Raw genomic sequence first — 13,883 nt, forward strand, 5'->3', positions numbered from 1 at the left:
CCTTTGGGCTAACACTAGCCCAAAATCTGGAGTTAACATATGGTATAGGAGAGAAGCATACAATATATTCCTGATCACTAAAGTGTTCAAATGGTCTTTAATTAATTTCCATATGATAGAGGTCACCTTTCTCTTTGGGTAAACCTAAAGTGATGATTAAGACTGAGATATGGTTGGAAAAGATTTTTATTTTTGAGGGCTGCTGAAGGAGTAGATAGCCTGGTGCTAATAGAATTGTATCAGCCACAGTTAGGTCATAAGATCATGCATCCAAGAGCTGGAGGCCTGTTTTTCACAGGTTATGCCATGCAAAAATAAAGGCTTGTGTTCACAGTGGACTGAATGGACTAGAGGAGGTTGCAAATGATGAAGCATCACTTCTCTGGGGTTTAGGTAAGGATTCCTAGGAATCTTAAGGCTGGAAAAATCATACCCTAGATTCTGTCAGGACCACAAAAGCAGAAAAAGGTCTGATGCTAGAAGGGATGTAAGGTAAAACTGAGTTTTGAGGGATTATACTCCAATTGTAGGGGTTGTTTTCCTGTTATGGTGTTAGTAATACAGTTCAGTTATAGGAATGAATGGGCTAGAGAACTGTATTTATTCCTGACTTTTACTGGAATTGCCATCTTAAATTGAGGATGCTAATATAGTAATAGGACTGTTGTAGCATAGCTTAGAGGATATATTTTGATCTGTTAATGGCCAGCTTCACTTCTGGTTTTACAGAAGAGGATGTGTTAGCCTGTCAGAGTAGGTCAAAAACTGTACTGCAGATATTTTGAATTAGCAGTACAAACAAGGGCTGCATGATGAACCCTACCTACATGCAAGAAGTTTGTCTTTTGTTGAGACATAGGCATGGAAAATTAGGGGTTTTTTCTGAAAAAAAAGTCCAGGATTTTTTCTGAGTCCTCAAAGACCTGCTGTTGCTGCTAGACCAAAAAGCTGTATTTTGGGTTTGGGTCTGTCAATGTCATCCCTCTTCCCCTGGGCTGAAAAAGCTGAACTCCTAAATACATCTGCAAGTATTTCTGGGACAGCCAAATGTTGCTTTTCTGGCCTTAATACAGGAGTTTGTGCAATGACTGGAAAGCCAGGCAAATTCACCCTTTGTGCAGACACCACAAGACACTCAGGAGTGCTGGGCACAGCAAGGGAAAGGAACCGTGATGGGGTGGACTGCATTTGGTTTGAGATGAACATTTTAGAAGTTCATCTTCCAGGTCCACAGGGGTCTGAGAAGGTAAATGCACTACTAAGTGGGCTGTGTGCTGCAGGGCTCCATTGAGCACTGACACCCTTAGCTGGGCTACTATTTAAGTTCAGGTCACTGGGCTAGAGTTTAAAGTTACTATTAGCCCTCGGAACAGAAGTGGCTGGAGTGTCAGGTTTAACACAATGTTCCAGACCAACAGGGGAGTCAAGCTGGAAGACATCTGGGGACAGAGTTAGCTGACCTAACCAAATTCAGGTGAACGTTAAGGGCTTGTCATAATTTCAATTGAAAAGCAACATTTATGTCTCATCCTGCAGGTGCTGCTAGATTTCACTTGAGTTAGCCTTAACATGTTAAACCAAATTTAATCTGGAGAGTCTGAAGGGTCAACTAGGGTTTAGTGACAGCATGGCTTAGGACTGGTATAGGTATAGGCCATTAGAACTAGGAAAACTACTGATGACAAAATCAAATAGAGAGCTAAGGTTAGGTATGGGCAAACAGGACCTGAGTTTGGTGCTAAGTGCTCTCATTACGGTTAATGTTTGGTACCAGAGGAGCTGAAGAACTTAGTGAAAGTCTGTCCTCCAAATGATGCACTGCTCATTTTTCTAAGCATGAGTCTTCATAGGGAAAAGCCTAGCAGACAGAAGAAGAAAGTGAAAGAGGAAAGAGGCACACAGTACTTATCAAGACTTTGGGACTGCAAGAGAATGGTTTAGAAGTCTATACACATATGCACATCTGTTTTCCCCAATCTTTAACCTTCGTCCCATCCTTCCGGTCTCCCTGCGAGTCTCCCTTCCCCCCAACTCCCACAGTCCTCTGTCTCTTCATGTCACACAGACATTCCTTTCTTTATGTTTCTCTTCATCCTTCCCAGTCCCAGCATTGGGCAGAGGCAGCAAAAGAAGAGGAAAAACAAGGGAAACAGCTTTACCATTTTTTTTCATCTTGTGACCAAACGAACAGCAAGAATCACAACCACCAGCACCACCACAATAAAAATGGACGTGTTGCAGCACCGTAGCCTTGCTAGCCGGGAGAAAGCAGTAAGTGAAGGCTGCAGAGGTTTGACCACAAGCCCTCGGGGAGGGATCGAAGCATTTGAGGACCGCCAGCAGCCAGTGAGCCGGCTGTGCCCGCGGGCTCTCTGGCCGGCCGGGCACCGCTGACCCCACCGGAGCCTGTCTCCCGGCACTTGCTGTTTGCAGCAAACCTGCCTCGAAGGGCACCGGGCGACCCGAGGGGCACCCCTGAGGCCGCCCCTTTGCCGGGCGGCCCCGAGGCCCGGCTGCCGCGGCACGGGGGGCATCCAGCTGTTGCCAACAGCTGTGTGTCAGCCCCGGCCGCGCCGCGGCCGAGCGCGGGGTCCGCCCCGCCGGCGTCCCCGCCCCTGCGAGGAGGAGGAGGAGGAGGAGGAACCGAGAGTGACCGACCCGGTGGCTTTTAGGGGGGAGGCCACTCAGTTGTTAGAGCCCAGGCCCTGCACTCCTCTTCCAGCTGCTGTTTCTGCTCGTTTCCAGCACTACGGCCGCCAGGCTGGCTGCTGCCCGGCCTCCCCTCCTCCTTTTGCCGGTACCTACCTCAAAACCGCCCGAGGCTGCGAGGCTCCGCTCTTGAAGGAGGAGGAAGCTGGGTCTGCAAAGGCAGAAGGGAATTGCATTGTAGCTGGGTGGCGGGGGGAAAACGGGGGGCGGGGGAAGAGAGGAGAGAGAAAAAAAATTAAAAGGAAAAAAGGAGCGGGGCTGACTCTGGAAGCGGGTCTCGCCGCCCAGGACCCGCACGCCCCGGCCGCCACGCGTGGGTGCAGATCACGGCGCGGCGCGCAGGGCCGGGCTGAAGATGCACACGACGCAGAAGGACACCACTTACACCAAGATCTTCGTCGGGGGCTTGCCCTACCACACCACCGACTCCAGCCTGCGCAAGTACTTCGAGGTCTTCGGGGACATCGAGGAGGCGGTGGTCATCACCGACCGGCAGACGGGCAAGTCCCGCGGATACGGCTTTGTAAGTGCCGGGGCGCGGGGCAGGGCGGTGGGCGGCTGCGGGGGGGCATCGCGGGGAAACTTCCGCGGGGGCCGCTCTGAGAGCTCGGGGGCCGGGAGGGGCTACCGAGCGTCCGGCTTTTTGCTTTTCTCTCTTTTTTTTTTTTTTTTTTTTTTTTCCCCTTTTTATTTTTCTCTCTCCCTGCTGGGGAGTTTGGATAGAGGCGGAGGAGGTGGGGTGGGGAATTACTGAATAAGGAGATTGAGGGGGGGAATTACCCAATTCCTCGCACACCGCCGGCGCGCCTGTTGCTCGCTGATACGGCCGCTGCGGGGTTTATCTGCCGGCGGCCGAGCTCGGCCCGCGCCCTCCGCCCTGCGCCCGCCGCGGCTGCCGGCGCCCCGCTCCGCTCGGCGGGCCGGGGCCGGGGCCGGGGCCGGGGTCGGGGTCCGGCCGGGGGCCCCTCGGCGCCGCCCGCGGGTACGGCCGGGTCGCTGCTGTGGGCGGGAGGCTTCTCCTTCCCCGCGGAAAGGGATCTAATGCGCGGCATCGCCCGTTAAGGTCACCATGGCTGACAGAGCTGCTGCTGAAAGGGCTTGTAAGGACCCCAACCCCATCATCGATGGCAGGAAAGCCAACGTGAACCTGGCGTACCTGGGTGCCAAGCCGCGGATAATGCAGCCAGGTGAGGAAGCAGCCCTGAATGGCTTTTCTCTCCGTACCTCAGGTTTCTGAAGAGAGTAAAACTTCAAAAAAAGGTAGTGCTGCCCTCCACCTTCCTGAAGTACGCACATAGTTGGGTGTGCTTTGGTTTTGATGTTTAAATGCAGCATGTAGTAATTTTCTGGCTATTTTGCACATGTGCCTTATTTAAAAAACAAAAGCGATCAAAGATAAAATATCTGGAGTTCCCCAGGAAGACTTCCACAGCTCAAACACTTCATTGGTTATTCCTGCTGCTGGGAATGTGGTGGCGCTGACCATTTACAGTATCGTTGCAGGGTAAGATTGGCCTAGGAGTGAATTGCTTCCAATGTGTGCGGTCTTATTAATACAAACAATATCCTAATACAAACTTCTCAAGCAGATGGGAGCTATTATGCAGATTTTAAAATGAAGGTCTTAGGCTTTTCCTGAGACCACATCTGAGACAATCTGATGTCCTAGCCGCTTCCCAGACTGCTTCTTTGCAGCAAGAGTGAGAGGAGCGTGGAGTGTGTGCACATTTGTGCTCTAAAGGAGGTCATTCTGAATTCCCCCGTGTTTAGCCTGATGAACACTTGTGCGAGTAATTAAGTGCCTGCCAAGGAAAGACAGGGTTTACGCTAGGGTGTCTGGAGAACAGAAATGAAGTTGGGATTTGACCCCCTGTGCTAAGTCCTGATGAGTAGAGGTGACTTAAATCTTTAAGTCTGTAGAAATTACACAAATACACCAATGAATGAAAAGTACCACACAGTCATTCAGATGTTAAAGTTAGGGATCCAAATGGAGCACCATGTAAAATGTGAACAAAAACTCTGTACTTGTTTAGAAAAAGTCATTTTCATAAACATCTCTATGAAAGCGTGTGCTTTACTGGTTTAAGTTCTCTGTGTGTATGGACTGATATATTTTGCTTTCTAATTTGTGGTTCTACAGCCTTTTAGCTGTTGTTACTGCAGGCTGTTAGTAAAGGCTCTTACTCTGCGGTTTTGTGTGTGTGTGTGTGTATACATATAGCATAAATAAGTGGCCAAAAAACCCCCATACAGAGAATGCGATGTGTTTTTGTTGGTAGGTTTTGCCTTTGGTGTCCAGCAGCTTCATCCCGCTCTCATACAGAGGCCTTTCGGGTAAGTCTCAATGGGACCTCAAACAGGGGAGGAAAAAAAATCTTTTTTTTAAAAAAAAGGAAAGAAAAAGTATGATTGTTGAAGGCCTCTTGCAATAGCATCCTTAAAGCTGGCCAGCAATTCTGAAGCTCTCAGATTTATAAATGTATACTCATAAATGCGCTCACCTTGTCGGTCATGTTCTAAATGCCGCAGCTGAGTCAAGTTGTGTGGGACGTGGCCCTTCCGACTAAGCACTCCAGTCCCACATGACCCTATGATAAAACAAGGAGGTATGACTTGATGCAAGATTGCTGTGCCCCATTTCTCTTTTTTCAGCTTGACTCAATGTTATTTATCTCTTTCTAATCTGACAGGGATCGTTTACAGTTAAGATAACTGATCAGAAGGATATGATGATAAGAGGTGGAATAGTTCTGTTTGGAATTAAACTCTGTAACCAGTAGACTCAAACACAAACAAGCTAAAATGGTGATTAACGATGCATGTATGTTTTTTCATATAGTCAATAGACCTCCGTGTGCTTTTTTTTTTATTTATTACAGTAATGAAGTGGTGTTGATAGCTAAACTGTGTGCTTTTATTTAATTGAAAGAGCTGTAGTGAAAGTTTTTTGGGGGGATCTTTTTTAATTTTGGTTTTGTTGTTGAGGAGTGACTTTGCCATGGGGAGCAAAGGGCCTTTTTTTCCTTGCTTTCAAGCTGTAGCCTGTGACTTTTTTAACCATATTTTGTAGTGAGTGCTAAATTGTGTGACTTCTTGATTTTTAAGTAAATCAACATATTGCTTGCATGTTCATAATTTTTGGGAGGTTTGTTCTTGGGAAGGGTGTGGATCTCCTTATTAACGATGTGCGTCCATTTGGGCTTTCTAATTTGAGGGGATTTTTTCTTCAACCTGTCTTTAATATGTAGTGCATTTCTCCTGAATTTGAGTATAAACTATTCCTAAGTGGATCTAACTCTTGCTTTTTATAGGCATATCATTAGGAGTTGAAGTCTGCTTTAAGCTTTCCGTAGTGCCACTTCGCTAATGCACAGTGACTGAGAAACTCATTGTGAATTAGTGCCTTTTGCTAATTAATGCATAAGCTAACAATTAAGTAGGGAAAATGTATCATAGATGTATTTTGTTTATTTGGTTAGAATGGCTTTAGAATATAATACTTACCTGTTATTAAGCCACAACAGCTTCTCAGTAATTTGATTTGTCAGAATGGAAGGAAAAAACAGTTCCTATCCTGAAAACCACAGGAAAAAGTTTTTCCTAGAAACTTCATTTTAAAAGAGCATGTTGATTTTTCCAAGAGTGAGGAGGCTGTAAAAACTATCTTTTTTTTTTTTTTTTTTTTTTTACCTTGTTATGATTATCCTCTACTGTTATTTTGCTTGCTTCTTTGAAGTGTGAGATGACAGTGTGTATGCAGTGATCAGTTTATGATGCCTGCACTAAGGTAGGCAGGAGCCAGAACACCTCCTCTCCAGAGCTGTTAAAACACTTGTTGAAAAGGGAACTACTGAATTGTGCAGGGATCAGCTGTGGAGGGACTGAGTATTTGCTGAGCACAAGAGAAAGGGAGGATCTGTGGCAGTCCCTTGCTTAAAGGACTTTGCAAATGTAGGTGTCTTTCTTACTTTCCTTACCCAAAGCCAACAATAGATGACATAAACCATATTTAAGTCAGGGAAATCCTTCCAGCAAGCTGAATAAGGTTAGATTTCTAATTCATTGCACATAAATCCGAAAGAATGTTTGTCACAGAGTCATGTATATATGAAATTGGTAATTTTTCATTCATCCTTGGCTGTTGCATTTCTTTTACTATGTAAACAACAGAGATTACCAATCCTTCTTCCTCCTCAAAATTTCCAATGACCTGTACCTTTATCTAAAGTACGTAGTTCAGATTAAGGAGAACAGCATTCATTAGGATGAATGAACATGTTCATTCACTTCATTGAAAGTAAGAGGGAATGTTTCAGCACTTATTTGAATCTCCTTCTGTTGAAGAGTTCACTTTTGCTGTGTAGTTTGCATTGAAATACATGGTCACCCTACAGCCTTTTTTCTTCCTGTGCAGTTGCACTTTGGAAGTACACTTCCCTAATACGCTGTGTGAAACAGGCTGTAGTGGTGATTCAGTGCCAATACTCAGCTAATCCATACACAAAAGCTTCAGATCTTTTGTGGTTGAGTTTTGGGTTTTTTCCCTAACAGTGCAAATTAGTGAGGTGCTGCCATATTTTGATATGGTCAGCTGTGTTTTAGAATCACAGAATCATAGAATAGCCTGGGTTGGAAGGGACCTTACAGATCATGTTATTCCAACCCCTGCCATGGACAAGGACACCTTTCCCTAGACCATGTTGCTCAGAGTTCCATCCAGCCTGGCCTTGAACACTCTCAGAGGTGGGGCATCCACAACATAAGGTTTCACATCTATCAAATAATAAACTTAAAATAATTTGATTGTGTTACATTACTTTTACCGAGAAGATGCAGAAGTTCAATATTCTGACTTAAGTACAACACAGTTATGGTGGAGGGAGACAGAAACTAGATTAACTTCAACGCATGATGCATTTAAAATGCAGGGAACTTTTTTTATTCAGTGCTGCAGAATAACATTTCTTCCTGCTCTTTACATTCAGCATCTATCTTACTGTTGATGTGTTTCATAGAAAGCTGTTTGATCACAGAATTGGTTATTTATACAGCTTTGTTTTCAGGATTGTTTATTAAAATACTATCTCTGAATTCAACAGGAATTTATGGAGGGGGAAGATGACTTTGTTTCCCAAGATAGCTTTTCTTATTTTGCTGATCTAATTTTTACTTTAATATTGGTGGTAAAATTCAAGGTTATTCGTAGGTATTGCTGAAGGACATAGCTGGTGTGGAGATTTTTTTATTTTCTGTCCAAAACCTGTACTTATATCAAAATGAAAACATACCCACTCTTTTCAGTAAGACCAGAGTTAAATCCAAAATGCTTAAGCCCATTATCAAACAGTTGGCTGATATGACATGCTTGATATCTTCCAAGATTTAGGCAAATCTGCCTTTCTTAAGAGAGAAGGAAAAGCCCCCTCTTGAGTTTTTGATCAAAAGATCTGTATAATACTAGACTACAGACAGTCTGAAAAGAGGGAATGAAGCTGGAACAGTCAGAAGTTAGCCTGCTGTTACGTCCTCTTAGTGGTTATCAGATAAAAGGAAACATAGTAAGGGTCTTGTATGTTTAATGTTTATGCAACCTATTTCTCTTTAAAGGAGAGCTGTTCATTGGTGAAAATCTGCTCTTTAACTATGCTTACAAAAGCAAACAATGCCATGCAAGAGCCAAAGCAAAACATTTTTTTTAAAGTTGAATATCTAGGTTTTTTGCGAATGTAATGCTGAGAGTTCTTTAACTAAGATGCACTACTCCTGCTGAATTTCTATATGCCACAGCTCTCTGCATTAATCTCAAAAGTCTCTTTCCTTTGAAATTATCATTCACTTTATTGTTGCCTATAGGATTATTCTTGAGAGGTCTTTAGTTAAACATAAATCATCTGTTATAACAACAAAGAAAGTCTTAAGGCACATGGCAGGGATGTAGGTCATTGAGTTTTGAGTATCTCAAAGCTACAGTTATTGCTGAAGTTAAATACGGCTTCTATTTTCCTTTATTGCAAAAGCATAAAACAGTAAATACATGTTCCAAAATAAAAACTACTGCCAGGAAAGAGAGCTTAAATCCTGTCAATTTCTCACACTATCACTCTGAAAAGTAAAGCAGCAGCTTTTATTTAAAATGAAGGATACTAAGGATTTCTAGTGTAACTGGGAATTGCTTTTTCAGCTTTTGACCTGGCAGAGCATGAAAAGCAGTTGGGTTCTGAATGGCTGAGATCTTCGTGTCCTGGCCTCTGCAGTAGGTAGAAATTTACTTTGGCCATATAAAGCCATTTTACTTGACTGAAAACAGTTGTAGCATGACAGATGATCAAAAATAGCCCCACTGCAGCTTATGCTGTCAATCATCATGTGTTAAATGGCATGGTGGAGAGGAGCCTGCACAGGGTTTATGTTTATTGTAGGGTAAGATGTGGCAAACAGATAATGTTTCATAACTTCACCACCTGTTAGTTTCTTGGCTTAAATAAACCAAGTCACAAGAGCTTAAGTAGAAGCACATGTATCTTTCTGTCTTTTTCAAGGATATGGCCGAGGATCCAAGTGTCTTCAGAAAATCTTAGTAACATCAGTTCAAGGCAACACAAGCAGCCTGAAAAGCTTTCTTATTGTCTCTTCTGTTAGAATTACTCTCTTCCATAAGTGCTGAATGTAAAGATTGCTTTGATGTGATGTTAAGTGGACTCTTCGTGATGCAAAAGAGGCTCTCTGTGACTTCAGATTTGTTTTTATACTTCTTTCCCTAAATGCTTAAGAAATATGGTGTAATGTTTATTAGAATTATACTTGGTTGGTGACCAATACAAAATGCTTGCTTATGCTCATCCATATGGAGAGCTCAGGTAATGATGTGTATTTAAATGCACAGAGCCAGCTTAAGTATGCTTCAAATGCACTTCTGGCTAATCACTTCATAAATTAGGTGAGTGTTAAAAACCCAACTTATGGTTTCGTTTTATGTTTTCTTTCCCTTCCCAATCCCTCCCTATTTGTCACTCTTTTTTTTTCCCCTTCCCACAATAGGAAATAAATTTCATTTACATGTTGGGTTTTTATGATTGTGGTGTTCATGTCTTAAACATGGCAACTGAACATTTCTCTCTGCTAATACTCCTATTCAAGCGACTGAGCTCTTTTTTTTCTGAAAAAGAAAACTAAGCTGTTTTAAAGTCTATTATCACTTATTTTAAACTACGTTTTGCTATGATTCCAGTTGACAGTGTCCCCTCTGATTGCAAATGTTTCCTTGTTGACCACTTAAGTACATCTTAAAGCTGTTTTAAAAATGAAACAAAAAATCCCCCAACAAACCTTTCCATGAAATCTTGAATTTGGAGAATGGAAGACACTTTTTACTACTACAGTTTTCCTCTGTGTCTAAAGTGTGTTCAAAGGTTGGTGCAGTCTTTAGAGGTGTCTGTAAAGGTAAAGAAAGTTCAGTATGAAATAGCAGTGAATCTGTACATGAAGTTTTTCATGCATTTATAGAGATTCACTGGCTGGGAAGGAGTTGCATATATGAAGGACTTCTCTTTGGCAATCCAGATGCAAGACAGGGTTATGAATGTAAAAGTTTTTTTTTAATCATATTATAATATAAAATCCAACCATGAGATTAACATGTATGTACACTTGTGTGCTAAGACAAAGATATGATCAGTTTTTAAAAATAAAGGGCTAAGTAAACAAGCCAAGAAAGCAAATTATGTGTCTTGGACAAGATGGGAAAGTGTTTACTCATCTATTCAGAATGGTTCTTTCTTAAACTGTAAATTTGTGGTTTTTTTCCTTTTGTTAAGCACCAGATCTATTTAGACTTAATCTTATGCCCACCTCCCAAAAAACTCTATGCTGTATGTCTTGCATAGAAATAAACAAGCTGGCACAAAACAGGACATCAGTGACCTGATAATCAAACAGGTTTGACTCTTGTGTCCTTATGAACTTTTATAAAAGTGTGATGCACATGTACTTAGGAGTCACTGTTATGGATTTTAATAGCATCTATGTAGCTTCCCCTCAATGGCCTCTTGTGACGGAGTGAGCTGCACTATCGTTCGTTTGGAAAGTGTGATTCTTGCTGTGTTTACCACACTTGTGAACTCTATTTAAACTCCTTTGTCGCCTGTGTTGGTTTTTTTCTTATTTTTAATAAGGGTGACTGAGGTTGCAGAGAAATTAATGTGTGCTGAGTCTGCATAGCAACTTAAGTAGGGTTGCCACAATACACTCTTAACACGCCTCCCTGGGAAGACTTGACATAAAGTCAGAGTTCAATAATTTTGTTGCCTTATTGGCTGTTGTCGAACTCATTATAGTGATGCTGTCAAACTGCTCAGTTACTAATAATAAAAGTATTGCAGGAAGTAATTTTACTAAGAGTCAAATAGTTAAGACAGAAGAGGGGTAATAAAAACGACTTACAGGTGATTTGAAAAACAAGTACTGCAATTTTCCAGATGGAATAATCAAGCTTAGTCCTTCAGAATTGTCTTAAAACAGACATCACTAATGCTGGTACTTTGAATGGCCTTAAAGATAATATCCTTAAGGAACACCGAACACCCCAGCTTAACTCAGCTACAACGCTGTGCTTTGGAGCGATGCATCTCTTCGGGCCAGTGAACTGATAATTGGTCCATCGAGTCAAGTTATTGTGGCAACCCTATGCACATAACAACAACTAAATTGAGTTTGTTTTAGTTCGGAGTATGGATATGGCACTTAGGCGCTGACTCGCGTACCGACTCTAACTCCCTCTCCCATCTTTCAACAGGATACCCGCTCACTATGTCTATCCACAGGCTTTTGTGCAGCCCGGAGTGGTAATTCCCCACGTGCAGCCCGCGGCGGCCGCTGCCTCCACCACGCCCTACATCGACTACACCGGCGCGGCGTACGCGCAGTACTCGGCGGCGGCGGCCGCCTACGAGCAGTACCCGTACGCCGCCTCCCCGGCCGCTGCCGCCGGCTACGTGGCGGCCGGGGGCTACGGCTACGCCGTGCAGCAGCCCCTGACCGCAGCAGCGCCCGGCACGGCCGCGGCGGCCGCGGCGGCCTTCGGCCAGTACCAGCCCCAACAGCTGCAGGCAGACCGCATGCAATAGCGGACGGAGTCCCCAAGGAAGCTCGCCAGCTCTCTCTTCCTCTTCTCGGCCTTCCAGTAGAAGTAGTTAACAGAGACAATTCGTAGTAACTAAGGAGCTTTAAAGAAAGCGATGCTATTGCGAAACTAAAGATTTTTATTCCGCTGTCTTCATACAGTATGCATCCAAATCTTGTTGTTAGAGGGGAAGGGTAGTGCGGCATGTCTAATTTCAAGTATCGAGCCAGAAGAAAATGGGGGGAAAAATACTGTACTGTCATGAAAAAGAGTGACAGGAGTAGCAATGGGACTTCATCTTTTGAAACGAACAAAAAAGAACCAAAAAAAAAGCAAAGATGTACTTTCTACAGTATCAGGGAAGCAAAACTGCCTTTTATAAGTAAGAAAATGGTATCTGAAAAGTTTGAACCAGGGAAAAAACTTGAGTCAGCAATATGTAACCTTTAACCATTTAAGAGGAAATGAGCTTAAAGCACTGATTGTCCTTTCTAGCTTTCAGAAGTTGTCTTTGTGAGACAGGACCTTGTCACTGTCTCACTGACGGGCACCGAACAACCTAAGGAAGATGGCCGGCTGGTAAGATGGCGGACAGGCACCAAAGTTATTTTCTTCTCTGTCCTCTGGATGAGTGGAACTATGGAGCAAGTGATGTGGAAGTAAGGGGTGCAACAGCTGTAGAGACAATCAATAACACAGACAGTTCTGGACAGAACACATCACTCGTGCTCATGTGATGAGCTTGTCACATCCTAATCCCTCGCCCCATCCCGTTTCACTTTTGGGAAACTTTAACTGCTGGTGTCAGCTATTCTGATTCTAAAATAGGATCAGCCCTTTACTACAACAGCCTTCTCTTTCTATTTATTGCATCTATTCGTAACTTGTGAATAAAGGCAGGAAGAAGCCTAATTAATTAAAACCTTTTAAGAACTGTTTTAAGGGAATTTTCTTTTCTGAAACCATTTGTACAATTTTAATATCTATTTCAGGATTATATTTAAAGTATTTATTAGCAAACATACAGTACACAAGGCAACTTTTTGTTACCAAGACTGCAGTTCCTGAAGGGTTAATGGTATGTGATTTATACTGTGCCTTAATTGTTATGCTATTTAAAAAGAAATATTTATTTTGAAAGTTTTACTATGCTGCGCTCTAAAGAAAGCGACTTTAGATGTGACACTGTAAAATTATGTATTCATCTCATGGTATAAATTATTTAGTAGGCTTAGATGTAGCATATTAAATATTAACCTAATTAACTAAGGATGTTGACTTGGATTTATTTAAATTCAGTATGTGCACTGTATGAGGGTACTCTTAAATTAACACTTTTTTAGGTTTTTACATAAAATATTGCTAGTTCATTCTTTTTCCCTCTACTAGTTATTCATGTAGACCTCTCAAATACATTAGTGCCGTTTTCTCACTCATCTGTATGTAGACTGACTATTTTTCCCTTTGCTAGAAAATGCTGCTTTACATTGTCCTGTGAAACTACAATACTTGCAATTTTTATTCTTGACCGAAATGGAATTTAATATTTTACACTGTATTGGATTTTTTTATACTTGAACAATTTCATACAAGGGAAGACAGGATAGCATTTTTATGGACTTTATCCAATGTCACTGGATTTATTTGAAGTATTCTGAATACTAGCCAGTGTTACAATGTAGACGTGACTCTCCTGTGCATATTATTTATTCAGTATGTATATTGCTTTACAACATTTCAGATCTCTTAATCTATTCACTCGTATTAAAACAATAAAAGAAAATGTTGTCTCATCCTGTCTAGTGTTGTTCTTGCCCAAATTGTCTTAGATCTTGTTTAGTTAAAACTAGAGGGGAAATCTTTTATATAGTTTTCCTGGTCTGTGGGGTGAATAGCAGCATGTACTGACTTCAAATACACAGAATGATGGGAACTGCATTACATGGAGGAGATTCTGTTGAGGAGATGGAGAAGATCCATTCCGAGGTTTGTCATAAAGGAATTCAGAATGGAAGGGACTTTTGAAGGTCTGAGGTCCTTCATGTCTTTGTCC

The 13,883-nt window shown here is 42.5% G+C and overlaps 2 protein-coding genes across 2 annotated transcripts in view; one reads left to right on the forward strand and one right to left on the reverse strand.

Annotated features, from left to right (window-relative positions):
• ATXN1 (ataxin 1) overlaps positions 1-3,149 on the reverse strand; it is a 368,814-nt gene extending 365,665 nt beyond the window's left edge. Inside the window, exons 1-2 of the mRNA XM_058027067.1 lie at positions 3,095-3,149; positions 2,806-2,860 (exon numbers count right to left, since the gene is read on the reverse strand). The gene's annotated coding sequence lies outside the window, so the exon portion shown is untranslated. The remainder of the gene's footprint in view (positions 1-2,805; positions 2,861-3,094) is intronic.
• RBM24 (RNA binding motif protein 24) lies at positions 2,944-13,623 on the forward strand. Its single transcript, XM_058027134.1, has 4 exons — positions 2,944-3,232; positions 3,773-3,896; positions 4,992-5,046; positions 11,504-13,623. The coding sequence occupies exons 1-4, from the start codon at positions 3,065-3,067 to the stop codon at positions 11,832-11,834; spliced, it is 678 nt and encodes a 225-aa protein (XP_057883117.1). The 5' UTR covers positions 2,944-3,064; the 3' UTR covers positions 11,835-13,623.
• The last annotated feature ends 260 nt before the right edge of the window (positions 13,624-13,883 follow it).

The sequence above is a fragment of the Melospiza georgiana genome, chromosome 1 (genome assembly GCF_028018845.1).
Source record: "Melospiza georgiana isolate bMelGeo1 chromosome 1, bMelGeo1.pri, whole genome shotgun sequence".
Classification (NCBI taxonomy): domain Eukaryota; kingdom Metazoa; phylum Chordata; class Aves; order Passeriformes; family Passerellidae; genus Melospiza; species Melospiza georgiana.

Coding starts and splice junctions, on each gene's coding strand:
- RBM24 (XM_058027134.1), top strand. CDS start 3,065: ATGCACACGACGCAGAAGGACACCACTTACACCAAGATCTTCGTCGGG. Junction 3,897..4,991: donor GCCGCGGATAATGCAGCCAG/GTGAGGAAGCAG, acceptor TTTTGTTGGTAG/GTTTTGCCTTTGGTGTCCAG. Junction 5,047..11,503: donor CTCATACAGAGGCCTTTCGG/GTAAGTCTCAAT, acceptor ATCTTTCAACAG/GATACCCGCTCACTATGTCT.